At 41.4% G+C, this 25,391-nt stretch overlaps 2 protein-coding genes and 1 long non-coding RNA gene across 4 annotated transcripts in view; 1 reads left to right on the plus strand and 2 right to left on the minus strand.

The window, feature by feature from the left end:
* Positions 1–838, minus strand: part of LOC104870612 (zinc finger and SCAN domain-containing protein 23) — a 27,301-nt gene extending 26,463 nt beyond the window's left edge. For both annotated transcript variants that reach the window (XM_033761952.1, XM_019209333.1), the window contains exon 1: positions 760–838. The gene's annotated coding sequence lies outside the window, so the exon portion shown is untranslated. The remainder of the gene's footprint in view (positions 1–759) is intronic.
* LOC117285480 lies at positions 799–12,996 on the plus strand. The gene is made up of 3 exons (XR_004516542.1): positions 799–1,041; positions 12,346–12,464; positions 12,961–12,996. It is a non-coding gene; the product is annotated as an uncharacterized LOC117285480 (long non-coding RNA).
* Positions 11,190–12,167, minus strand: LOC104870635 (olfactory receptor 2B11). The gene has a single exon (XM_010636319.1). It carries the CDS (start codon positions 12,132–12,134, stop codon positions 11,190–11,192), a length of 945 nt encoding a protein of 314 aa, XP_010634621.1. The 5' UTR covers positions 12,135–12,167.
* Positions 12,997–25,391: the final 12,395 nt, after the last annotated feature.

A 25,391-nucleotide genomic window follows, 5' to 3' on the forward strand; every position in this document is an offset into this window, starting at 1 on the left:
TTTTTTTTTTTTTTTTTTTTTTTTTGGTACCGGGGATCAAACTTAGGACCTTCACTTTCGAGGTAGGCGGCGGCACCCCTGCGCTAAATCCCAGGCTCTTCACACACACGCTTTATCTTAAATTCTAACTTCTAAACCGGAGCCTACCGATTTCAGTAGAGGGAGCACCAGACTCAAATGAGAGAAGCAACTTCCCAGGTCAGGGCTGTAAAGCTCACCCAGAGAGAGCGGAGTAGGCACAATAAAGTTTTTAGGAAAGGACTCTTGAGGCAAACTGCTGAGTAGGAATCCTGGAAACGCAGCCCCTCGCCAGCTAATGACCTTGGACTAGTCACGAGGCCGCATTTTCTTCTCGGCTGTTGAAGTAAAAGGCAGGCGGTGGCTTTAGGGGAACTTTCCATAAGAGCGCTTACCTCATAAAGTTGTGAGAAGTAAATGATATTTGAAAAGTGCCTAGAACAGAGCCTGGAGAGCACACTGGGCCACTGAATATTCGTTTAAAAACAACGCCAGCAGATAGCAGGAGCCCTAACACTAGCGAATCAGACGGACAGGCCTCAGACGACCGAAGCACTACCCCAGCCCGCAGCGGAGACCAGAGCTCGGGAACCGCTTTCCCCGGCGGCGAACCTCCTCCGACCCGGAGACGCGGCGGGCGGTTCGCAGGGCCGCGGGGCGGGACGTGGGCTCCCGGTCCCCTCCGCCCCTACTCGGACAGCCGTCCGCTGCGCCCTCCCCGGAGCCGCAAACGCCGCTCACCGAGAGGGGTCCGCCACTGGAGACGTCGCCATCCGACGGCGCTCCCCGGGATCCTTGACAACCGCAGCGCCGGGGCTGACGCGCCACAGAGGCCGGAAGTGCGTCATGCGGCGGCCCTCTGGTAGTGCGGTGATGGCTGCGTCCCTTCTAGGAATTCCGGAGGTGTCCGCACATCGGTGGTCGCCGAGAGCGCTCTGAAACTAGCAATACTGCTTTAGTAGAGACCGATCTGGTGACAACCAACTTGAGAGGCTTAACACATATATTTATTCGCCGAACCCTGTGAGTAATCTACACCCAACAGATGAGGAAACCGAAGTACAGTCCTTCTGCATTTTTTAGTTGCCATTTCCTGTAGCGTTTCCTTTTCCTCACCTCTCGTTTTATTACAATGAACTTGTGGATTCTTTTAAAATTCAGTGTTACAGTTACCCTCATTATTTAATGCTCAAGTAATGTCAAATGTGGTCAATTGGTTTCCAAAATCCTTTTTGTGCCCCTTACTTTCTCACACTGCAGACTTTGTAACCAGTAGTGCAAAGTGGAATTTTTAAGTTAGACTTTTTTCTTTGAGACAAGCAATTTCTCCAAACGTCCTACCGCTGAGCACACAACCAACACCCCCACCACCCCGCAACCTTATTGCAGTGACAGATTGTGAAGATACTGCCCCAGGAGGCTGGAAGCCCAGTTTCCTGGGAGGACAAAGAGCTGAAGATGGCTGGAAGTGGGAAAGCAGGTGTGGAGAATAAAAATAGGATATGAATATATGTGGGGTAAGGGGCAAGGAAGGGAAGCAAAGTTCTCTGAGTATGCCTTTTTATATAATGTATTGTTTTGTTTTGTTTTTTTAAGACTATGCAGTTGGGGTTGGCCTTGAACTCACTGTAGCCAAGGCAATCGTCCTGCCTCAGCCTCCCAAGTGCTGGGATTACAAGTATGTACCACCATACCCCGCTTCAAACTAGTTTTCACAAAGTTTTTAATAAAATTGTTGGGGTGGTGCTGGTTGTAGTTGTTATTGAAAGAGGCTTGGTGAGTTAAGGCCTCTGACACTGTGTTTCTCTGGTTTTTTTGTCCCTGCTTCTTCCTTTTCTTTTCTTCACCTTATCCCATCCCCTCTTAATCTCCCCTGGAACACCACTGTATGTCTTAGTTGTAGTTTTGTTCCTCATACTCCTTATTAACTTACTCATCTGTCCACTGATCTTTCAGTGCACATTTAGTAAAAGTTGATACTTATACATTTTAACTTGAAATCTTATACCTTTTTCTGGGGCTATGGCATAGACTGTTTGCCTATAAAGAAGTATTCTCTCCTCTATATTGAATAACAGAGCTCCTTTTTGGGAGGGACAGAGTCTCATTACGTTGCCCAGATTAGTCTCCAAGCCCTGGGCTCAAGCAAACCTCTCACCTCAGCCTTCTGAGCAGTTGAGACTACAGACATTCATCATCACTCAGTCAAAACTCCAGTTTTTATCTGTATGCATTGTCACCCAGAATAAAGATTACACTTCTCCGCTATGCTTGCAGCTATGCTTAAGATTTATGTGATTTTAGAAAGTTCCTTGAAAAATACTGACTTGACAGAGTACCACCTCGTGTGGCTATAGTCTCAGATAGTGGCGAGGCTGAGGCAGGTTGATCCCTTTACCCCAGTGGCTTGAGGCTAGGCTAGGAAACATAGCAAGAAACCATATAAAAAAAATAGCAGACTTAGGAAGGAGAGGCCCATCCTCTTCTGCTTCTGCAGACTGGAATTATTGGCCTAGCTTCAACAGCTAGGGGAGGACAAGCCATATAGAAAGGATGGTAACAGGATGAAGAGGGATTGGACCCTTAGTGACTCCAAAGATGAAAAGCAATTACTTTCTATTGCCCTCTTTATCTTTAGATCTCATTTATGGGAGAGGACTACACATTTCATATTTTTCAAACCTCTGTTACTAATAGGTGGCAATAAATTCTGATATATTTTGATTCCCTAGGATTTTCTTTCCCTTTTTTTCCTTATGTGTGCCCCAATCATCTGTAACCTACACTGTTTCCTCCCTGCAAACATAATATCTAGGAAACAAACTTTTATAGGGAGGAGATGAGGAATTAGATAGCAACAATGCTTACAGTGGTAGAAGGAATGTAGGTGTCAAAAAAAAAAAAGAGAGAGATTCCCAAGAGATAAAGTAAAAGGAAAAAGAAGGGAGAAAAGGTTCACAAAGGTTCACAAAAACCATGAGAGAACAATGATTTAGGTGATTAACCAGATGCTTGTTAAATTACAATATCCAAAATACTGTGTTGTCATCCTAGAGTCTTAAGTGTCGATAGCCTGAGCTTTCTTGAGGTTTAAGCTCTTTCTTAAAAACTTAGAGGAAGTTCCAGGCTGCATACTTGTAAGTACCCTGGATGATCATATTAAATGATAGCTCTCTTATTAACAGAATAATAACAGACTCAACACAATTGACATCTAATACCCTCAGTCTGACAGTCTCTGAAATAAATCAGCATTCCTATGGGAATCACACCAAAGGATACTCTTCCTCTAGTTTACGTGCCCTATGTTCTTGTTCCCTTGTGGCTTTCCTCACTTTGACTCTTGCTGTCCAGTGGAATTTCTAGGTTATTTTCCAATTTCATCACATTCAGCCCTTTCTTTCAAAAGATCTCAGAATTCCTCTCTGACTCTGGCCCATTTCATGTACTTTTTCCACTAGCATAAAAGAAAGATGGTTGAACAGGAAGCATTTCTTCCTGGGACTACCATATGTAGACACATAGTACACAGTGATATTCAGTGTCCAGCGACGTTTCAGGAAAGCACCTCCCACAGACTCATCTGAAGGTCTGATGTCTGGGGTCAGTAATCCACACTCCCTCCTCAGACACATTAACCACTGTTGTACCAAGCCAGCAAGAGGACACCAAATACTGGACACAGATAAAACCGAAGGAAGTGTATTACACACGAGCAGACTCCACTTTCTAAGAGAAATGAAGCCCCGTTACAGGATTGTTCATTGGTTTTATAGGGTTTTTCAAACAAAGAAGTTCCAACAACAGGGCTTTCACACAGCTGCCAGGGGGTAAAACTTCAAACATACTCGTTTATCTTACACTTATAGAAATGTTTTACGATCACCTTTAACATACCATATGTTCCCGGGCAGGCTTGTTAATCAAGCTTGCAATTAATGCAGAAAGATTTTTGCAGTTTGAGCAGTTTTCCCCGATGTTTGATAAGGGGAGGGGGAAGCAACAGCCTCTGGGGTCATTAGCAGGCCAGCATGGAGTCACTTTAGCTCAGTCAGGTCTCACAACCATGTCCTCCTTGAGCACTAACTTCTTTCCAGAAGTTTCCGGCTCCAAAGAGGCACTGCCCTCTTCATCAAAGAGGAGTGTCCTATTTCTTTAAGTACTGGAGCACCTGCAGTTAGGTTCCAGTCCCCTGCCCACTATATGACACAGGCTGAGGAATAAAGTACACTAAGAGAACTAGGAGAGAAAGCAGGATGGCAGGACAACCAATGTGAGTGTAACCAACAAAGGCCCTGGCCAGTGCCAGGCACTGACTTTTATTGGCAATCAATTGGGTTAGAGGTGAGCTATGTGCAGTTTCTATAGAAATTAATGTAAACTAGGCTCATAAAGGACAAGACAAAGCATTCTCGAATTAGGAACCAAATAGACAAATATATGGCTATAATTGGAACATTGTCTTTCTAGTAAGGTTTTAGTTGTGGAAATGGAATTTGGGTGTGAGTTACTCTGACCTCAGCATATAAGCTTCAGTCAAACTCATTTCTCAAAACAAGCCAGTTGTGGGGTTAACTCTTCACAGTCTGCCTTGTGCATAATCAATATTATGGTCATCTGCATCTTCCCCTTCTCTGTGTGGAAGAAGCAGCTGCAACACGTCTGGTGATCTTGCAGGTCCCTGGGCTGTAGCAGGTGAGGGAATTGCTCAGATGTAGCCTTTGCATGGCTCTCAGCAGAGTGTCACAGCGTGCTGCTTGCAGTGAATCCCATCATTTTGGTCCATGATTGTATATTTTAGGATGATGACCACAACATCTTTTTATTTTCTGTTGAAAAATAAGCATGCCCTGGCCCCTATGTTATTAAAGTATTGAGCCATTTACCTTTAAGTTAGGACATACTTTGATTACACTAATGTCTAAGATATGTCTGTAGATTTACCTGTGTATCAGTGGAGGTTCAATGGAATATATTTACCTTCTATGCATGGATTTAAAAATTTTTCAATGAAAGTAACAAGATCAAATTAAGCTTGTGGAGGTCACTGCACCCCTCTTTTTAGTTTATGTAATTGTGTTTTTAGGTAAAGGTGAGTACCTCCAACAATGGCTTGTCCCCATGAGTTATCCAATGGACCTATGTCACAAGGAGCTATATATAATGTGTCCAACTGATTTAGATGTCTTTAATAATTTCCTCTATAAAGAGCATCTTTAACTTTGGTTAGGGGAGAAAGGGAGTAGTTTTAATCCATCTGCTTCGAGCTGAGAAGGGTCAATGTAGGGAAGACTCCAGTTAGGGGCTCTGTTCAGGGAGCTAATTTAATAGGCCTTAAATAAAAATCATGTTGTAATTTAGCAATTATAAAGTTTTTTTTTTTTTAACCGGGGATTGATCTCTGGATCTTGTGCTTGCAAGGTAGGCAGTGGAACTACTGAGCTAAATCCCCAGTCCTATAAACTCTTTTAATAGAGTTAGTCTGGTGGATTTTGGTTAAAAAAAATCTAGTACATTTGCTTTGGTTTTCTGAGACAGGGTCTCACTATGTAGTTGAGACTGACCTGGAACTCACTATGTAGCCCAGGCTGGCCTTGAACTCACAGTGATCCTCCTGCCTCAGCCTCCCAAGTGCTGGGATTACAGGCATACACCACCATGCCTGGCTTTGTTGTTGATTTTATCTATATGATCACTTGGAGTTTGGCAGCCTATAGGCAAGAATAAACTATTTTTTAAAGAAATTAGAGCGTTATAATCGAAGTATTGATAGAGAACTCTTTAATAGCAAAAAACCTAGGAAAAGTCACAACATAAGATAACGTCTGCCCTTTGCTCTGTTTAGTGCAAAATTAACTGGCGCAGGAGGCTAGTCTCCCTAAAAAGTTTTGTAAATGAAAAGAATCATTGTTAACTTTGTTGACCAAACACACCCTCTTCCTCTGGACTAGAATAGATAACTAAATGTATTTTAAAGGTTACCTGGAGCTGGGGATTTAGCTCAATGGTTCCACCCCACTGCCTTGCAAGCCAAATGGACCTAAGTTCAATCCCTGGAACCAAAATAAGTAAATAAATAAATAAATAAAGGTAACCTCTCTTACCAAAGAAGTGCTACATCAGTTTGAAATTCAGCTGCCTTACCACTATGTTTTGAATATCAGCAATGTGAACTGTGAAAATTAAGGCTGTAAAGCCCTATAAAAGGGGAAGTTGTAGCCCAGTACTCAATGGATCCGGGCACCACCATTAGGTGTGATCAATCCCCATCAATGGAGTAAACTTTTGTTATTTTACTTCCATTCTGCTGCCCTTGCTAATTCCTTCTGTAACAGAATAAGTACTAAAAAGTAAAAAAGCAGGTTGGGGAAAGAGCCATGTTTAGAAACTGTTTTTAAAGGACTAAAACAGTGATTGTAACCTGCTGGCTCTTAGACCCTTTTATAATGGAGGTCATCTGCAACTGGTTGTGATCAATTAGTTGTAAACATCATGGCACTCGGACCAGCCACTGGTCTGATATTTTGTCATAATTTTTCTTTTAATTTTGTCTGTAAGAAGATTGAAATTTAATAATTTTTAAAAACAATTTTAGCTAAAAAATTTTAAAACATTTGTTGAGGTCTGTAAATTTTACCATAGCTTTTTTTTAATGACCTGTAACGGGTGAATCAGCAGTGCAGTTGGAAACTGCCAGTAGGGACAGTAATTGAAGCCCCTTCTTATATACAATTTTATTACTATGGTCTTCACTTTATATATCTTTGAATTATACTTTTCTACTAAGATCAAGTTAAGGTGAGACCTATATTAATTAAAATTAACCTCTTGCTGTCTATTAAGGTCTTTTAAGTCTCTACAGGCATTACTTTAAGTCCACTGTCAGCCATCAGGATGTGTTATGGCCTTGCTTGACCATATTACTTTCTGTGAAAGAATGGGAGATTTTCCCCTACAAGTGACTCTCCTTTGGCATACTATTGATTCTTATCATATTGGTGTCCAACAATCTCCCTGTTCAGGAAGTTGGGTGACTTACCAAAGTTGTAGGATCTTGTAGAAAAGGTTCTCTCATGTCTTAGGTTGTTTGCTGAACCTGGAGGGCCAGGGCCAAAATATTGGTTGTCTTTATCCCAGTCACCTTTCTAGTTTTGGTCTCTAAACTTTAGTTGTTGAACACCCACAAGAGAAGATCAGAAACATTAGAATTGCAATGGGAGTAGTGAACTTATTATAATTTCATCTGAATATCAAGTACTTTGAAATATAAAATATAGTTAGAAGACTATTATTTTTATCAATGATAGTTGTTCCAGTAATTAAATTCCTGTAAAATGTTAACAGAAAAACAGCTTCAAATCAAGAGCCACACATAATATTTTAGCATGGCAATCATGATGACATTATCTTTTTTATTTTTATTTTTATTTTTTGGTACCAGGGATCGAACTCACAAGGCACTTACAAGGCAGGCACAGCACTACTGAGCTAAATCCCTGGCCCAATGACATTATCTTTGTAACACACTTAAATGTCCATCTTAGTATAAAATAGCCATTGTTAAATGCACTCATCCCTCCACAAAAACACAAAAACTCATACTCAAATTTTTCTTTTGATAGGGATGTCATCCTATAAATGTACCTGTCGTCATAAGTAGCTGGCATGTAAGAGAAAGGCAAATACCTGAATCAAAAGAAGGTTATTATCATAAACAATATATTAGAAAACCTGTGCAGTCAGAAAGCATGAATACATTTAATACACCAGAAAATTAACAATAATAATTACCACAGTTATATGTATGAAACCTTATGCCCTTAAATTAGTTTGGTACCAAAAGCATATTTTCAATAAAACCTTGTTGTTTTTTGGTTCGGTACCGGAAATTGAACTCAGGATCTTGCACTTGCAAGGCAAGTGGCAACACCACTGAGCTAAATCCCCAGCCCTAAAACCTTGTGTGTTTGGTTTTTTTCCCACAGAAAATTTAATCTTTTCAAAATGACCAATGTAAACATGTCAAAAAAATGTGAGAATTAACCTTTTGATGATAACCAATGTAAACATATTATAATAACATATTTAAATAACATTCATTGATGTAAGACTCTTATAAGGCAGTGAAAACTATCAGGGTGGGTTTGTTGTAAGGCTATGGAAACTGCTGAGGTCCCCCTAACAATCAAAAACTGGAAAATATTTCCATGAGGAAATTTGTTCACCAAGGGGAGTCCCATTTAGCAGCCTCCTCAAATCTAAGGGTCTGCATTTAATTACCTGGACAAAGATTTTTTTAGTAACCTATGAAAACAAGATTGTAATATTTAGTACATTATTTGTAGCCAATTAAAGTTTTGCAGTGATTATATGTAGACAATAATATGTATTATATCATTTTGATCTGTTTAGCAACCGGGGTGGGGGGAAGAAATGCATGCCTTTAACTTTAATAACCTTTATCTATAAGCTAATTTAAATTATAGCCAAATATCTTTTTACAAATTTTAAGAAAAAAGGGAAAAAATTATTGTGCTCAAACAAAAGACATGTAGATTAGACAAATGGACAAACATATAATAAAATTAGAGTGCACACAAATATATTAGCCTAACTGAATAATAATATCCTTTTGTAATTTTTAAGTTAATAATTGTAAATAAGACTAGTCAAAACTTTTTGTAAGTGAATTAACAGAGATCTCTTATAGAATTAGAATTAGAAGGAATGAAAAGCTCTTTATGTATATAAATGTAAACTTTTTATAACAAACATACATATTTCCTTGATCAGTTACTTCCACACACCTTCTCAACATACCTGTGCCTTCCAGTCTTTTATGTCTCTCTTTATCCTTATAACAAGACACACATACAAATCCTTTCATATCAAAATATATCTCTTTTACTTGTAGCCTTCTTAATGTTTTCCTCAATCTCACTTACATCAACTTTCTATAACAAACTTGTCTTCAGCTCTTAAAATTTTAAAGTGTCCCTTTTTTTCTGTTCTCAGATTGTCACATTTAAAAATTTGACTGGTTGCCAATAGAACAGTAGTAACCTTGAGTTCTTTATCAACAAAGTACTGCAAAGCACAAGTTAACTGTATAATTATAATTCAAGAATTTGCAACGCAGGGCTGGGGATTTAGCTCAGTGGTTCTGCTGCCTATCTTGAAAGTGAAAGGTCCTGAGTTTGATCCCCAGTACCAAAAAAAAAAAATTGTAATGCACAAAAAATATTTTAAGCACACTAGTTAAACATCAACTCAAATTAAAACGAAGATGCATTTATCAATTAGCTAAAATTTATAACTTGATTTCTATTGTAAAATCTCTTAATGTCTAGTAGAGTTGCAGTTTCTCTGGCTTTGTTTTGGATTCCAGAACTTGGCAGGTAGCATCAGGCTGATAACACAGCACTGGCTTTGGGGCTCTTAAAGCCAGGAGTGTTTTTTTCCTTAGTATTTTGCTTTATGATCTTCAGACCTTTCCTAGCTGTTTTCAGTCTATTACTTATTTTCTCTTTTCATTTCTCTCCAAGCTGAGTGTAAGTTGTGCTTGACCCTCTCTGAGTCTCAACACGTTGCCCTGTTTGAATTCACCACTGCACTAAAGCCAAGCAGTTCTTCTCATACATTTTTTTTTTTTTTGAGACAGGGTCTCACTATGTAGTTCAGACTGCCCAGAAACTCATTATGTAGCCCAGGCTAGTCTGGAACTCGAAATGCACCTCCTGCCTCAGCCTCTCAAGTGCTGGGATTACAGGCATGTACCACCATGCCTGGCTCTCATACTTTTGTCCCCACCTCCTCTGTGCCTGGGAGGCAGCTCAACTTCCTCCAGAGAGGAAGGACTGGGGTTTGCCTGTAACGATGTCACATTTTCTGAGAGAAGCAAGGCCGGTGTGAAAGACAGCATATTTGTCAAACAGTTATTCTAAAACTGAAACTAAACAGTTCTCACCCGCGGCTGACTGATGTGGAGCTTGAGCAGTTCCCAGGCTCAGTTCTTTGGGCCAAAAAACAGCTCACAAGGCTCCAAGTTGTCAAGGTCTCAGTTAAAGTCTCAAAGAGATAATTTTTCTTCTTTGTCAAGCTGTCTGGATGTTATTTTTGACATGCTCTCTGAAATCCATATCTAAAATTTTTGTTTGTGAAATCTGTTGATTATATTTAACTATTTCTTGCAGCATTTATTTCAACACTGTGGGCCAGCACCAGGAGGCTTAGGCCAAAAGTGATTACCCTGTATTGTCGTCTGGCTGACTACCTTTACAACCTTCTTGCATCTTAAGTACCTACCTCTTTTTCTTGGTTTGCCTTCCTGTTTGGACATCCTTGACCTTGATGTGAGATGCTCTGCACCATCTATATTTCCTTTTTTTTTTTTTTTTTTTTTTCTGAGTGGTCTTACTGAGCTGGCAATTGCATGGTTTTATTGTTTAATAATAATTTTTCATTTACCTTTTTTTTTTTTTTTCTGAGTGGTCTTACTGAGCTGGCAATTGCATGGTTTTATTGTTTAATAATAATTTTTCATTTACCTTTTTTTTTTTTTTTCTGAGTGGTCTTACTGAGCTGGCAATTGCATGGTTTTATTGTTTAATAATAATTTTTCATTTACCTTTTTTTTTTTTTTTCTGAGTGGTCTTACTGAGCTGGCAATTGCATGGTTTTATTGTTTAATAATAATTTTTCATTTACCTTTTTTTTTTTTTTTTTTTCTGAGTGGTCTTACTGAGCTGGCAATTGCATGGTTTAATTGTTTAATAATAATGTTTCATTTACCTATTGATTTTTCTTTTGTTTATATGAAAAGTTCTTAAAATAATTGAATGTAAACTAATAAAATAATTTTGTAGTTTAAAGAAAATTTCAGACAGTTTTTATCATTCTTGAGTTTTTTTGTTTAAGTTATAACACAATGAAACACCTTTCAAGATGGTACCTTTCAGGTATTTGTTCCAGAACTTCAGATCTCATTAACATTTTTCAATGACAGCACACTAGAAGTTCAAAAACATTTACAAACTAATTTTCAAAATTTTTTTTTAGTGTAACTGCTTTTCTTCATAAGTAAAAGTTTTCTTGACTTTACTTTTCAGCATGTCTGAAAAGGGACATATGTTTAAAGAGGACATTGCAGGCTATTGTTGTGCATCACCTTCTCAGATTCTCTTAGATGCAGTGGCCTTCCTCAGAAGCCTCCTCAAAGCTCTTGTTACTTCCTTGTTCCTCAGGGTGTAGATGAATGGATTGGCCATAGGAGTAATAACACAGTAAAACAGTGTCAAGACTTTGGTAAGGTCTTGAGGGTCATCTCCTGAGGGCTGCATGTAGATGTAGATGCCAGGCCCATAAAATAAGGACACCACCAGTAAGTGTGAGGAGCAAGTGTTGACAGCCTTAAGTCTCCTGGCAGCAGAAGGGATTCGAAATACAGCTCGGGCAATGTAACCATAAGAGACAAGGATCATGGAGAGGGGACCTAAAATCAAGAAGGTGGCCACCACTCCTAAGATAATCTCATTGACTGTGGTATCTCCACAAGCCATCCTAATAAGACCAGGCAGCTCACAGAAGAAATGATCCAGGGCTTGGTTCCCACATAGAGGCATCTGGAAAGTAAGTGTGGACTGCAGCAGTGAGTTGGCCAAGCCAAGAAGCCAGGCACTGCCAGATAACTGCAGGCAGAGCTTGCGGTCCATGATTACAGAGTACCGCAGAGGCTGGCACAGGGCCACATAGCGATCCAAGGCCATGATACCCAGCAGGATGCACTCAGAACAGCCCAGCCAGTGGAACACATAGGCCTGCACCATGCAGCCTGTGTAAGTGATGCTCTTGTTGTCACCCGCTAAATTGAATAGCATTTGAGGTACAGTTGTGGTGGTGAAGCAGAGATCCAGAAAGGAAAGGTTGGTGAGGAAGAAATACATGGGACTTTGGAGTTGGGAATCCAGTTGAGAGACCAGAATAATAGCAGTATTTCCTGACAGTGTGAACAGGTAGGAGGTCAGGAAGACAAAGAAGTGAGGAAGATCCAGCCATGGATATTTGGTTAAGTCCATGAGAATGAAATACTCTGAAAAACTTTCATTTGTGTGATTCATAGAACTGTGAAATGATGGACTGAACCTGCTAAAATTAAGGAAGAAAGGGGTGATTTAGAAAAAAAATCTTGATTTTGCATAATATTTGAAAACACTAGGAAAAATATGCTTGTATGGGGATGACATGAACACCCTCAATAAAAATCACGATGGTATCAAATAGAATATTTATTATAACTAACATAGAGTAACTTCTGCTACTCCTACCCAGGACTTGAAGCTAGTGAAATGATACAAACAAATGAAGGTAAAGGGATCATCCAAACCTCAGCACAGCTGATGTGGTCATTGTTCCATGGTGACACACCAAGAGATGTGCTCCTTCCTGGGGTAAGATATAAGTGGAGGCCTGCCTTCCCTCCCCTCCCCTCCCTTCCCCCCTTCCCCTTTCCCTTCCCCTTCCCCTTCCTGCCTGCCTTCCTTCCTCTCTCTCTCTTTCTTTCCTTTTTTGCTAAATTATGTTATCCACTCTACTGATTTTGTGAATGACTTTTTCTAACTGTTTTTTGAGACAGGATCTTGCTTTGTAGTGCAGGGTGGCCTTGAACTCACTGTGTAGCCCGTGGTTTTCTGATATTTTCCATCTGCTCAAGTTGGCAGAATTGCTTTCCTTTTGTGCAACCAAGAATACTGACACAGAAAATGGACCTAGAAGGGAGTTGAAATATTCTTTAGTTTTCTTTAAATTAGGGCATTGATAAAGAAAGACTGAGTCTACAAGAACTGGAAATAGGGAAAATGGGGCACCCAAGTGTTCCTGGTACCCCACCACCCAATTCCCATTGTAGTCAATATGGTCTTTCTCTTTTATCTGTCTTGTTTGAAGTGGTATACCTCTCAAGAGAATAAAAGGAAAAGCTTCAGACTGGGAGAAGAAAATTTCAGAAGACATATCACATAAAAGACTTAAAAATATTTAAAGAACTCCAAAAACTCAACCTTAAGAACAGACAACTGGGCTGGGGATTTAGCTCAGTGGTTCTGGCACCTGCTTCACAAGCGCAAGAATCGAAGTTCAATTCTGGTGGCCAAAAAAAAAAAAAAACAGACAACCTACATGAAAACTAGGCCAAAGGCCTTAACAGAGACTTTACCAAAGAAGATATACAGATGGAAAATAAGCAAGCTTATAAAACATGGCCCACCAATGAAGAGAAAGCTTAGTGCTTCTTTGTATGAGAGAATCTTTTTTGTCTATGACTTGTTCTCTGAGTAATATATTAGCCATTCTTTTAAGATTATGATAAGCAATGTATTAACTGTTGTTATTCTCTAATTATTTTGTTATAAAACTTTGTTTTATTTTTTCATAGGAGGGTGCTTTATTATATTTTCTTTAATAATATCTACTTATATTACATTAAAATAAAAAAGAAAATATGTGCCATATCATATCATTGGGGAAATGCAAGTTAAAACAACAGTTAGATAACATTGCATGACCATTGGACAAATTGTAGAATATTGACAACGATAGATGCTGGTACTGACGTGAAGAAATGGGAACTCTCCTCCATTGCTGATGGGAATGCACAATGGTATAGTCACTTCAAGGACAGTTTGGCAATTTCTTATAAAACTTACAGAAGCATGTAGGCAATTATCTGTAGTTTTACCCAATGATTCAGGAATTGAATCCCTTGGTATTACCCGTAAGAAAATTTAGGTCTGCACAAACACTTGCACACAGATGTTTATAGCTGCTTTATCCATAGTTTCCCAATCATGAAAGCAACTGAGATGTCCTACAGTAGGTAAGAGGGAAAGCAGACAACAGCACATACAGACAATAGAGATAGCGACAGAAATCAGAATCTCTACAATATTGTTATTATTAGTGCTATCTGGAGGTTGTGATTTTAGTGATATAATTGAATCATCTTGCTTTCTGCCACCTCTGAGAGGGCTTAGGTATCAGTCACTGGCACACTTGGACAGTCCCCCCACACACCCAGGGGTGGGGAGGAGAATGAGCGTGTGCCTGTAGTTCAGGGTTTGGTGGAGTGGAGTAGAATGAATCCTGATGACACTAGAGATTCAACAGAGAGAGGGAAGTAGCTGAGTTGAGCTCAATCAGCTCCATCTGTCAAATGTGTGGTGTTCCTCAGATCTCTGTCACTGTAACAAAATGCCTGACATAGCCACCCGCACAGAGGCAGGGTTACTTTGGCTCACAGTTTTGCAGTCTCTTAGCCATGTTGCTTTGGGCCCAGGGTGAGGTAGCATTGTCACGGCCGGGAGCACATCATAGAGCAGAAGCTCTCACCTGATGGCCAGGAAACAGTGGGGAGGGGCCAAGGTCCCCAGTCCCCTTTGAGAACATGCCCTCAGTGACACAAAGGCCTCTGCCAGCCTAGAGAGCGCATCACTGTGATACCTTTAGGGGACATTAGAGACCCCTATACCCTATACCCAAAGTATAGCATTTACCAGTATGACAAACTCTTCTTCCTTTCTCAAAATTATGAACGAGTTAAAATAAACTAGAAATTTCTTTCCTACACATTTCCTGTCTAGGTGAATGCAATAAAAATGCTGCTGTATGAAAAATGGAGGTTAGACAATAAGTGTCTCCTCTTCCCTCACCAAAGCCCAACCCTGAAAATGATCCAGATATGTTAAATGTATATAACAGACTCCCCAAATGAACTTCACCATTCTTTATTACTCACATACACGCGCGCGCATGCGCACACACACACACACACACACACACACACGCACACACACAGTTCAAATCTGAACAAGAAAGAATAAATATTGAAGAGTCAAATTCTAATACTAAGTGAATGCTTAGAAAAAGAATTTGCCAGGTGTGCTGGGACACTCCTATAATCACAGTGCTTGGGAGGCTGAGGCAGGAGGATCACCATGAGTTTGAGGCTAGCGTAGGCTACATAGTTCAAAGCCAGTCTGAACTTCATAGTAAGACCTTGTCTCAAAAAAAAAAAAAAAATCCCTAAAGGACATATGTGACTAGACAGCCAGCACATTAAAAGGAAAGAGACTAATATCTAGTTGTATTATTCATGAATTTCAGATTAATCAGTATTAGAAGATTCCAAAGCTTTGCAGAAGGGGAAATAAATATATAAAATAGAAACTCTCTCATTCTTAGTTTTGAGAAAGGGAGAGGAGTGTTACTAACACTCTTAACAGTATCAGTGAGAGGGAGAAGGTAAGGGGTAATGATTAAAAGCTCTGAAGGAAAATTATTTCCAACCTAGCATTATATACTGCACAGCATTTTAAGGCCTGTAGAACCTCCAAGTTTTGTTTCCCAGGCACCTTTTTTTCCTTGTATTTTGAGGCAGGGTTCAGGCTGTACTTCAGGTTGATGCTGGACTCCCTATGGCTGGTCCAGGCTGGCCTCAAACTTGTAGCTATCCTTCTGCCTCAGCCTCCCAAGTGCTGGGATTACAGGTGTGTGCCACCACACCTGGCTCAAGCACCATTTTTTTTTTTACAAAGCAATTAGAGGATGAGGGCTAGGGTGCCACTAAAATGAAGGATAAGCAGAAAAGAGAAAGACATCAGGAGACAGAAAACCCACACAGGAGGAGGAAGAAGGCTTCCGTGGTAGTGCTGAAGGGAGTCTTGGGAGACTGCAGAAAACAACTAAAAAGCACACCATCACAACAAAAACAAGCTGGAAGCATCAGCCACCCCTAGCATGACAGAACAGCGAAGAGCTCTCTGGGTAAGCTTGGTTCACATGACCATGCTGTACTCACGAAAATGCAGAGCCTCGGTGCTGAGCTGGGTGCACCAACATTTTGAGGGTGAGTTGTCATTCTCTTTACTACATAAGGGCTGAAGTTTCTTATTCTTCATGGTACATAATAGATTTTTTTCAAACTGGGGCTCGAACTCAGGACCTTGCACTTGTGAGGCAGATAGCAGAACCACTAAGCTAAATCCCTGGCCCAATAAATCATATTTTAAACTGAAAAAATCCAAACAGAGGAAAGCTGGTTATTAGGAAACATAGATTAATAGAAGAAAACATTGAAATTATTGAGAATGTGTTTCCTTAGGTGAACAGGGATTGAGAGGGATGGGAAGAGGACTGCTAGAAAACATTGATTATTGAGAATGTGTTTCCTTAGGTGAACAGGGATTGAGAGGGATGGGAAGAGGACTGCTCTTTTTCATGGCAAACTCTTAGTATTTTTTAAAGCCTGGAACATATATCTTTAATTTAAAAATGTTTTTAGACAAGCCTCACTATGTAGTTCAAGCTGGCCTCAAATTTGTAGTGGTCCTTTGCCTCAGCTTCCTGAGTGCTGGGACTAAAGGCGTGCACCAACAGGCCTGGCTCTTTAATAAAAATTAAAATGCAAAGGCACCAATAATGATAAATAATGTCAAGGGACATTAGAAGTATATACATTGTGTGAAAGGATGAAAAACACCTGTCATCAGTTATTGCCGCAGATGGGAGATGACTGAGTCAAGCACACTAATTTCTCTATGACAAGTTTATCAATTTGATAAATCTAAATTTAGTCAGAGCATTATAAAAAATGGTGTAGTGGAAAACCAGATTGTGAAAATAATTGAATCCTTAAAAAACGAAGCCTTGAATCCAGGACACGGAAAGTCCTGAGCACTAGGCTGCATGGTTTGATGAGATGGAGATTTTCAGGAGGGGCGTATAGTGGCTGGAGGAGACTTCACAGCACTTCCTGTGGAAGCAGAAGGACGCAGCATGGCAGAAGAGGCTGGAAATCAGGAGGCCCTCAGGAAGGCTCCTGCAGATAGGAAGATCCACTGAGATAATGGTGCTTGGAGAGGAGAACAAGGCATGGGTGTAATACAGAGGAAGGAGTTAAAAGAGACTGAACTATCAATCTAACATGCTAGGAGAATGGAAATGCAGTTAACAGAAAGGGGCATCCATGTGAAGAGTAAAACAATTTAGCAAAAATCCTCTAAAGAGGTCAGTCTTAAGTTTGACCTGAAAGGACCTGAGATGGATTCCTGTCTCCCAGTCACTTCTGGGTGAATTTGACCAAATACCCATTCCAAAATCATGAACTATTTGCATCTGTACTGGGAAGGTTTGTTACATCTGTTTGACCCCTAAGAGTGGGGACAGGGACACATACAGAGTCAGAGGTGGTGACAAGTAACTGTCTCCAAACACAGAGAAGATAATAACTGCAGTTGGAAGAAAGTTGGTGCATCTGCATAGAAAGTAACAGGAAAATTGCAAATAAAGATCCTGTCCCCTCCTTAGAGCCTCGATATTTTCTGCTAGTCAGTTGTTACTTCTATTGTTTGACAATTTAACTGATCTTCAGAGTATCAGCTTTTAGGAAATCGACATTTAGTGATGTAACCTGCTCTCTCTTTCCTTCCTTTCTCCCAGGCCACTGAATTTTAGGTCCTAATTCTGACACAGATGTTCCAGTGGCAGCCATGATTTGGCATAGTAAGAACTCATTCGGTGCGTGGAAGCTTCTTAGTCTGGCTGGGCTTGTGCAATTCATTTTCTCTCTCAAAACCAACTAAAGCCTCAGAAAACCTGAACTAATTAAGCTTGTGTTGGTGGAAAGAGGAATCACTGCAACATACCTCTTTTCACTGGGATGTATGTTGAGCAGGTGTCATGAGCTCCAGAAGCCTTGTCAGGAGAAGCGTGGCAGAGGACCTGGTTCTCAAGGCCCCAAGAGAGGGCAGGAGGTGCAGTCAGACTGGGGCTCCAGCAAGAGCTCCAAAGGTCTTATTGTGTCACAGTGGGTGAGCAGGTGGGCAGGTTCTGGAGGCAGAGAATATTCTCTCCCAGCTCCAAGTTGGAGACAAAGGCAGATTAGACCAGCTCTTACCCAGGGTGCTGCTGAGCCCTGAAGACAGTCATTGGTGATTGACTCTCCCTGGGGAAACATCTTTAGCCTGTGTTTGCCATATTGGTTGGGATTGTAGGTGATGTCAGTTTTTTCACTCATTAAACTCATTTTAATAACAAGGGAGAGTGGGATTTACCCCCACCAATTTCTGCGTTAATGACAAAATGGTAAGAATTCAACACAACCTAGACACATCACATGAATTATATCTTGTCTTCACAGTTCTGTGGGGTGGGTGCCATTACTGTCCTTGTTTTACATTTGGGGAACATGAAGCTTAAAGAAATTAAGTAGTAAATTAAAGTTTACAAGAGTTCAAATACTAAGTGAACACTTTGCAAATGTCATGAATAAACATGTTTTTATGATGTCTATGATGTTTAAGGTGCTTCTTTATTTGATCTTTTCAGTATTGAAAATTTGTTGGGGAGAAGATACAGGTTCTCTTTTCCAGCTGACTCCAGTACAGTGCTAATTAATTTAAGATCTTTTGTGCCCTACATAAGCTGATATGATCTTAACATATCTCCCTCACATGAAGACTATCTCAGAGTAAATCACTCCTCAGGGAAGGTAGAACTTTAAAAAGTGCTTGAAAGGGGGCTTGGGTGATAGCTTGGTACTACAACACTTGCCCAGCACGTGTGAGACCCTGAGTTTGATCCCCAGCACCATAAACCTCCCTGTCATGGCTAAGTTTTGTTCAGAGCTATGGTGAACTCTCTTCTTTCTTCTTCTTGAGTTAATCTTACAAGATTGTGCCTAGAAACTCCCAGAAGATGGCCAACTTCCGGTAACTGGTTCCTGTTTTCCCCAGGATGAGGAAAGGGTGAATGAATGTGTGTGAACCAGCCCAGAAGTGTGGATGGCATGGGGGGCACCTTCATTTTGTGTAATAATTTAAGCCAAAGTTTTGCAAATGTCATTCACTTGATTCAAAGTACACTTGGTGTACTTGTTAAAAATGTATATTTCTTTGACCCTGAACAAACAAGAACTAAAATCTCTGGGGATAAGTCTGAAGAAACTGTTTTGATTTGTCCCCTGTGTGACTCAAATGCAGACTTAAGTGGGGATCACCACACTGGAGAATTCTGTCTTTTAAATTACAGAACTGAAGTTCAATTTCCAGTGGGACCAATTTAGTTATGTCCATGGGGACTAAAACATTTTCTTGAAGACTAAAGGAATAAATGTAAATCTTTGCTGTTACAGTTCAGTAATATGTAGATACCAAACCAAAGGACTAAGGTTTGAGACCAAACTAAGTCTCTTAATTTTGTTGAGGTGAAGACTAAATTATTAGTCCATTGGAAGAATGGTCCAAATGAGTTAGGAGTTTTTAGTATTGGGATCTGTCCAAGTTAGACAAAAAGATTTTGAGACTGGAGTCAAGAGGAGTAGTAAAGAAAGCCTCGTTCAGGTCAATAACTGTAAAATGAGAGGTGTCTGGTGGTACTGAGAAAAAATGTTTCATGGGTTAGGCACTGGAGGAACAACGGGAAGGGAGACTTCATGGATAGTCTAGAGGTCCTGCACTGATGATGGGTTCCATTTGGTTTGTATGGCTAGATCAGGAACGTTTAAGGAAAACTGGTGGGTTTAAGGAGTCTGTGCAGAGGGATTTGGAGACAGGAGTCTAGTGCAGGGGATAGTGCTTGTTGGGAAGGAGATCTTTGAGGGTGACCTTGATAGGAGTGCGGTCAGAGGTGGTGTTCAGCGTTGCACAAGATGGGCCTGTTTTATTGCAGTGGAATTTGAGGTAAAGTCTATGTATTCTGGATCAAAGAGAGGGTGGCCTAAGGAGAAGAGTAGCAAAGGTTGGATGGTAATGGTGGAATGTAGTTTTGAAAGTGTATCTCGTCCCATTAATGGGGTGGGACGTATTGAGAGCCCTTCAAAGGAACGTGTTAGAACTGTTCCTAGGATATAAAACAAAGGTGTGGAGATAAGACCATCAACTCCCCTAAAAGAGATAGAGGGAATGCAAGGTCCCTCATGTTCCCATAAAGTTGAATATGTTGCTCCTGTATCCAGATGAAGAGATTTGTCTTACTTGCTCATGTTAGGCAAACCCTGGGTTCTGTTTCAGTGCTGGAGATGGTAGGGGCTTTAGAATGTGGGCCCCGTCAAGCAGCAGACAGCCCCAGGTGCCTGGGAAGGAGTAGGTCAGTTTTGGCCTTGGGGTGGGGACAGTTGATCCCAGAAGTCTGGAAACAAACCAACTTCCAGTACCCCTTGTGTTTGCAGGCAGTGTGGCCAAGGATTTGGGCATTCCCTGGCCCAGAGTCCCTCTGTGCTCCATTTAAAACATGTATGAGGAGTCTTTGTTAAGGGCTTGCCCTTTTCTCTGAATGTCCTGAAGAGCAGATGCCAGTAGCTCATATTTATTGGTTTTTTTAAATCTCTTTATCTCTATTATTAAAGACTGTGGAGGCTGTCTAAATAAGGTTTTCTTGAGGTGTAGCCCATTGTCCAATTTTTGGAGTTATTTATTTATTTATTTATTTATTTGAGACAGTGTCTCACTGTGTAGTTCAGGCTGGCCTTGAACTCACTATGGAGACCAGGCTGGCCTCAAATTCACAGTAATCCTCCTGCCTCAGCCTCCTCAGTGCTGGGATTACCATCATGCACCACCATGCCCAGCTGGAGCTTTTCTTTATATCTATCTGATGTTGTAGATGGGAAATAAAGTATGTGTAACTGTCATCTTCCTGACTCTGAATTGATACATAGATTGCTGTATTTTAAAATGGCCTCCAGTTTTTCTTAAAAGGTATATTTTGTGTAACATGAAATCACTTAACTAGATTTTGCTTGGTAAACTAAGTGCTTTTATATTTCAAGTTGACTTTAAAAAGCCTGAGCAGTCCTCAAAGTTTATAGACTCTCAGGCAACTAGCAGAATAGTGTTTGGTTATGGAATCTAGAATTAAAGCACCTTGCGTTGTCTGGTTTTAAGTGTCCCAGAGTTTTAAGGCATAAAGAGTAACATTTTCTCTTATATTAAAGTTACATTTCCCATTTGTTGTGTACATGATGATATACAAGGAATGTTTAACATTGCCCTCCAAGTGAGTTCTATGCATAACCATTTACCAAATGCTACTGATGTGGTTTCTTCAAGGAAGCATTCTGTGCCATGCTGTGATGTCATCTTGCTGCTTGACGAACAGGTTTGTAAGGAACCAGAGCCGTGTGTGTTAACAGGACCTTTGTGTAACGAGATGTAAAATTAAACATGAGGAATGTGCGCAAATGATCGTTTCAGTGTTCTAAATGGTCAGTACTATATCTAAAGCTGTGGTTTGTATGTTTTAACTTTCATGGCACAGAATAAATTAAAATGAAAAAAAATAAAAAAATAAAATGGCCTCAGTAAGTCTGCTTATAAAGGTTTGTCCAGTGTTTGGGTGATTTCATAAATCTTGTCACAATTTACCACTTTATTTATTTTTTAATTAATTAATTAATGTAGTTTGAGATGAGATCTCACCTATGTAGTTCAGGCTGGCCTGAATGGTGGTGCCAGCTGCATTTCAGGTTGGGTCTCAAGCACAGGGAGAATCAGCAAAAGCCACAGCAGTGCTGCATATATGTGTCGTCTTTGGTGGAGGAGGAAAGTAGGATACAGACACTGAGCCTACAGGAGTGGGTGAGGGTTGGAATTTCTTGGTATAGTGTACAGGGTCTGGAGTGTTGGTTCCCAGGCATTTTTCATTGTGGGAAAGGTCAGAAAGGGAGACTGGAACATGAACGTGGACAAGTCTTCTGTCCCTGCGCCCCATTGAGAGGGAGGCCCAAGCCAGCCAAGGTTGGGGTTCAAGAGGAAGTTGGTGGATGAGAGTGAGTGGTGGGTGGAGAAAAGAAGGTGAAGAGGGGGGAAGGCCCTGATGGTGGAGTTGGAGAGGAAGAGCAGTGGGCTGAGGGGTGTGTGAAGTGGGAGCGTGCAGTCAGTGGGATCAAATTCAGGTTCAAGGAAAACATTAAAGATGAGTCAGGGTTGGTTGTGAAGATGCAGAATTTGGAAAGTTATGCAGGATTGGCAGAGAGAAGTCAACACACACACAAAAAGGCCGTAGAAAGTAGCATTAGACACTTGCCACTGTACTGGATAAAGTTGTCTACATCTCGAAGTATTATGAAGGGCATCCCATTCTCAGGCCATCAGTAATTATTATCTAGTCAGTACTGGGAGCAGACTGCTACAGAAGAAAAGTTTTCTTTTTTTTTTTTTGAGGGGGTGTTTTGTTTGTTTGCTTCTTTGGTTTGATGTCTATCTCTCCTGGACAGAGGGCTTGTACGTTTTTAAGGGGACAGGCTGCTCCACCTGTGGGTGATTGAGGGTCAACCTGGACCTGTACGGTGGAGGGGAGAGACCCTGGGCACCCTGCGGGCTGGCCAGAGGGACAGTTCCCAGACCGCGGAGGAAACCCAGTGACTCCTGGCTCACTCGGTTGTGAGGCTGCGTGGGCCAGAGAGGCAAGGGCTGCCAAGGACAGATCACCAAAACGTTAGGGTTTATGATCCAGAGGTCAGGATTGATGATCTAGAGAGGACAGATCAGAGAGTCATCAGTGCAGAAGCATGGGGCCGGAGGTGGCAGCTTTTTTTGGGGGGGGGTACCAGGGATCGAAGTGGAGTCTTTGTGCTTGCAAGGCAGGCGCCAAAGTCACTGAACTAAATCCCTGGCCCAGAAGTGGTAACTTTTAAACTTTGGGCAGGTGTGGAGCTTGGCCGGAGTGGTTTCTATCCCCGGTGAGCCAGTTAGACCGCGAGGGGGCGCTCTAAAACCAACAATTACTTTATGGGCGTGGGGGGCTACCATGTAGACTGTTTTGCCACCTAAAACGCATTCTGTATCTGTCTGCTTTGCGGCCCTCACTCACACATCGGGTGATAAGTTATCCGTGGGCATTAACACCGTTTTCTAAACTTGTAAAGGTCTGAAGATGCTCCTTTTTTGGTCCGTGCTGTTAACCTGTGCAAACCTGTTAAAGGCAGTGCCACTTGGATTACTTAAAAGACTAGATAGAGCTAGGCAAGGTGACACGTGTCTGTAATTCCACCGTTCTGGGAGTATCGCAATTTCAAGCCCAGCCTGGACAATTAGTGAGATCATGCCTCAAAATTTAAAAAAAAAATTTCTTTTTAGTCCCTGGGCTCAGTTTCACTACTGAAAAAAAAAAATTACACCTATAATAAAAAGAGATCCCCAATGGCCCTGATATGTTGTCAGTAATTACTGTTTATTTAATGTTATATAAAATAAAGATAACCGAATTGACCTGCCAATTGTTGAACTCTCATCCAAATTCTAACCATGGCTATACTGTCTTTGGCCATCCACAGTTTTGATTCTTCTCCAAAGCATTTGAAGTCAAATTTATAATTGCTTCCTGGCCTTTTGGCTAAGAGCAAGTGAAGTCAAATTTATGAAAAAGACTCTGGGTAGTTCTACAGTAAAATTGGTTCTTCTTTGATTATCTTTGGTGAAAATTTTTATGACTAAAATTATGTTTCTTGGTTCAAAACTGCTCCATAAACTAAATTTGTTTTACTTTTGTTTGTTTGGGTTTGTATTTTGTAAAACTTTGTAACTGTGGTCTCTTGGAATGCTGCAGAAGTACAACTCCTAACACATGATTAGATGCAATATTTTGAGATGTCAGCCATCTCAAAACAAGTCAGAGAAGACTAAATGAAACGTGGCCTCCAGGTGAGCTTCTAAACTGCTTCATCACTAATCTGGCTAAAAATATTATGACGCTGTTGATCACTCCCCTGGGATCAGGAAGACCAACAAGGAGAGCAGGGTTCCAGGCAGATAGAGTGCAGCCAGTGGAGGGCTGGTCAGCAGTGCCTCTGAGGAACTCTCACAAAGACAAGTAGGTGTATGGGGAACTAGGCAGTTGTCAAAGTCAAGATGGACTCTCTTGGGTCAGCTCTATCAAAAGGAAAGCCAAGGGGTGGAGAGGGAAGTGACCGCAAAAAGCCCTGCCACAGCTGTAAGTCTGTCCTGAGTCAGTGTGAACCTGTTCCAGCAGAGCTGCCACTGGTACATCCAGATCATGAGATGCCCACACCAAAAACAATTTTACATACCCAGAATAGTGCATAACTGAGTGTACAATGCAGTAACTAACATGGTTGCTGATGTACAGCAAGCAGACTTTGTCTTCCCCTGTCAGCCTTCCACTGCATCTGCACCTGGCTTTCTGGATGTCATGGAAATAAATGTTAAGCCAGAGTGACACCACCACTCACAGCACAGCTGGATGACCGATTGTAAACTGGAACTTAAATTGCTTTCTTTTAGTGACAACAAATACCATAGCTTTGGCTTGGTATAAAAACAGGTGAATATAGCCAGATGTGGTGGTGCATACCTATAATCCAAGCACTCAGGAGGCTGAGACAGGAGGATATCTGCAAGTTTCAGTCCAGCCTGAACCACATAGTGAGTCCAAGGGCAGCCTGAACTATTAGTGAGAATTTGTCTCAAAAAAAACAAATCAAGCCAAAGCAAACAAAACCAAATCAAGCAAAACAAAAAAGCAAACAACAGGTGAACATAGCTAGGCCTTTCTTGGAAAATACTCTGGTGGTCTGGGGTGGCTGCATGCAACACAGAGAGGCACTTGGGGCCTCAGAAAGCAAAATGTGTTTCTTCTTGTCTGGAAACACTCACATTGTGTACTTAGTTTGTCATCAGTTACAAACCCAGGTCACTGCTATTTAGACATAGTGTGAATTCTGCTTCAGGTTGGTTTCAGTGTCCTCCTGCTACCTGGCAAAATACATTATTCAGTTTGCTTGCTGTGTAACAGCAGCCTTTGTTGACCTGTTCTTTGTACTCTTGGTACAGGGTCTGACTGAGTTTTACATCTGGTTACTACCCAAGGGCCCTGCAGAAGGTTCGGGCTGCTGGGTAGTGTAGCGGACTGTCCTTGTGTTTCTGGAATACCCGTTTTACACGCCCGGCTCTTCCCAAGTAAAGGCGACACTGCAGGTGGGCAGGGGCCCGACTGTCTGACTCAGGGTCATCTAAGACACTGGAGCTGGATGAGCCAGTGCTGCCTGTGGAGCCAGCCTTCCTGCCCACGCCTATCTCAGCTGTCCTGGGAGCGCTGCTCACGCAGTATCCCAAGCAAGTAACCGAGGCCGCTAGTGCCTGCCTGTGCCCTTCAGCCCCGCCCTCGGGGCTGGGTGTGGACCCTGAGCTCCTCCGGGCAGCGCCGTCCATCCACGCGCCCCTGGGGCTGTTGCCCGGAAGAGCTGACGCTGGGTTCCCCAGTGCGGGGGCACCTGCCCAGGTTTGGAGCTGCTGGACACCCCCAAGCTGCTTCCAGACCCTTCCCTATTGGGCATCGTGTCCCCTGTGCTTTCCTGCAGGGCGAGG

The sequence above is a fragment of the Fukomys damarensis genome, unplaced genomic scaffold (genome assembly GCF_012274545.1).
Source record: "Fukomys damarensis isolate Sample0158 unplaced genomic scaffold, DMR_v1.0_HiC HiC_scaffold_10, whole genome shotgun sequence".
NCBI classification, from domain to species: Eukaryota; Metazoa; Chordata; class Mammalia; order Rodentia; family Bathyergidae; genus Fukomys; species Fukomys damarensis.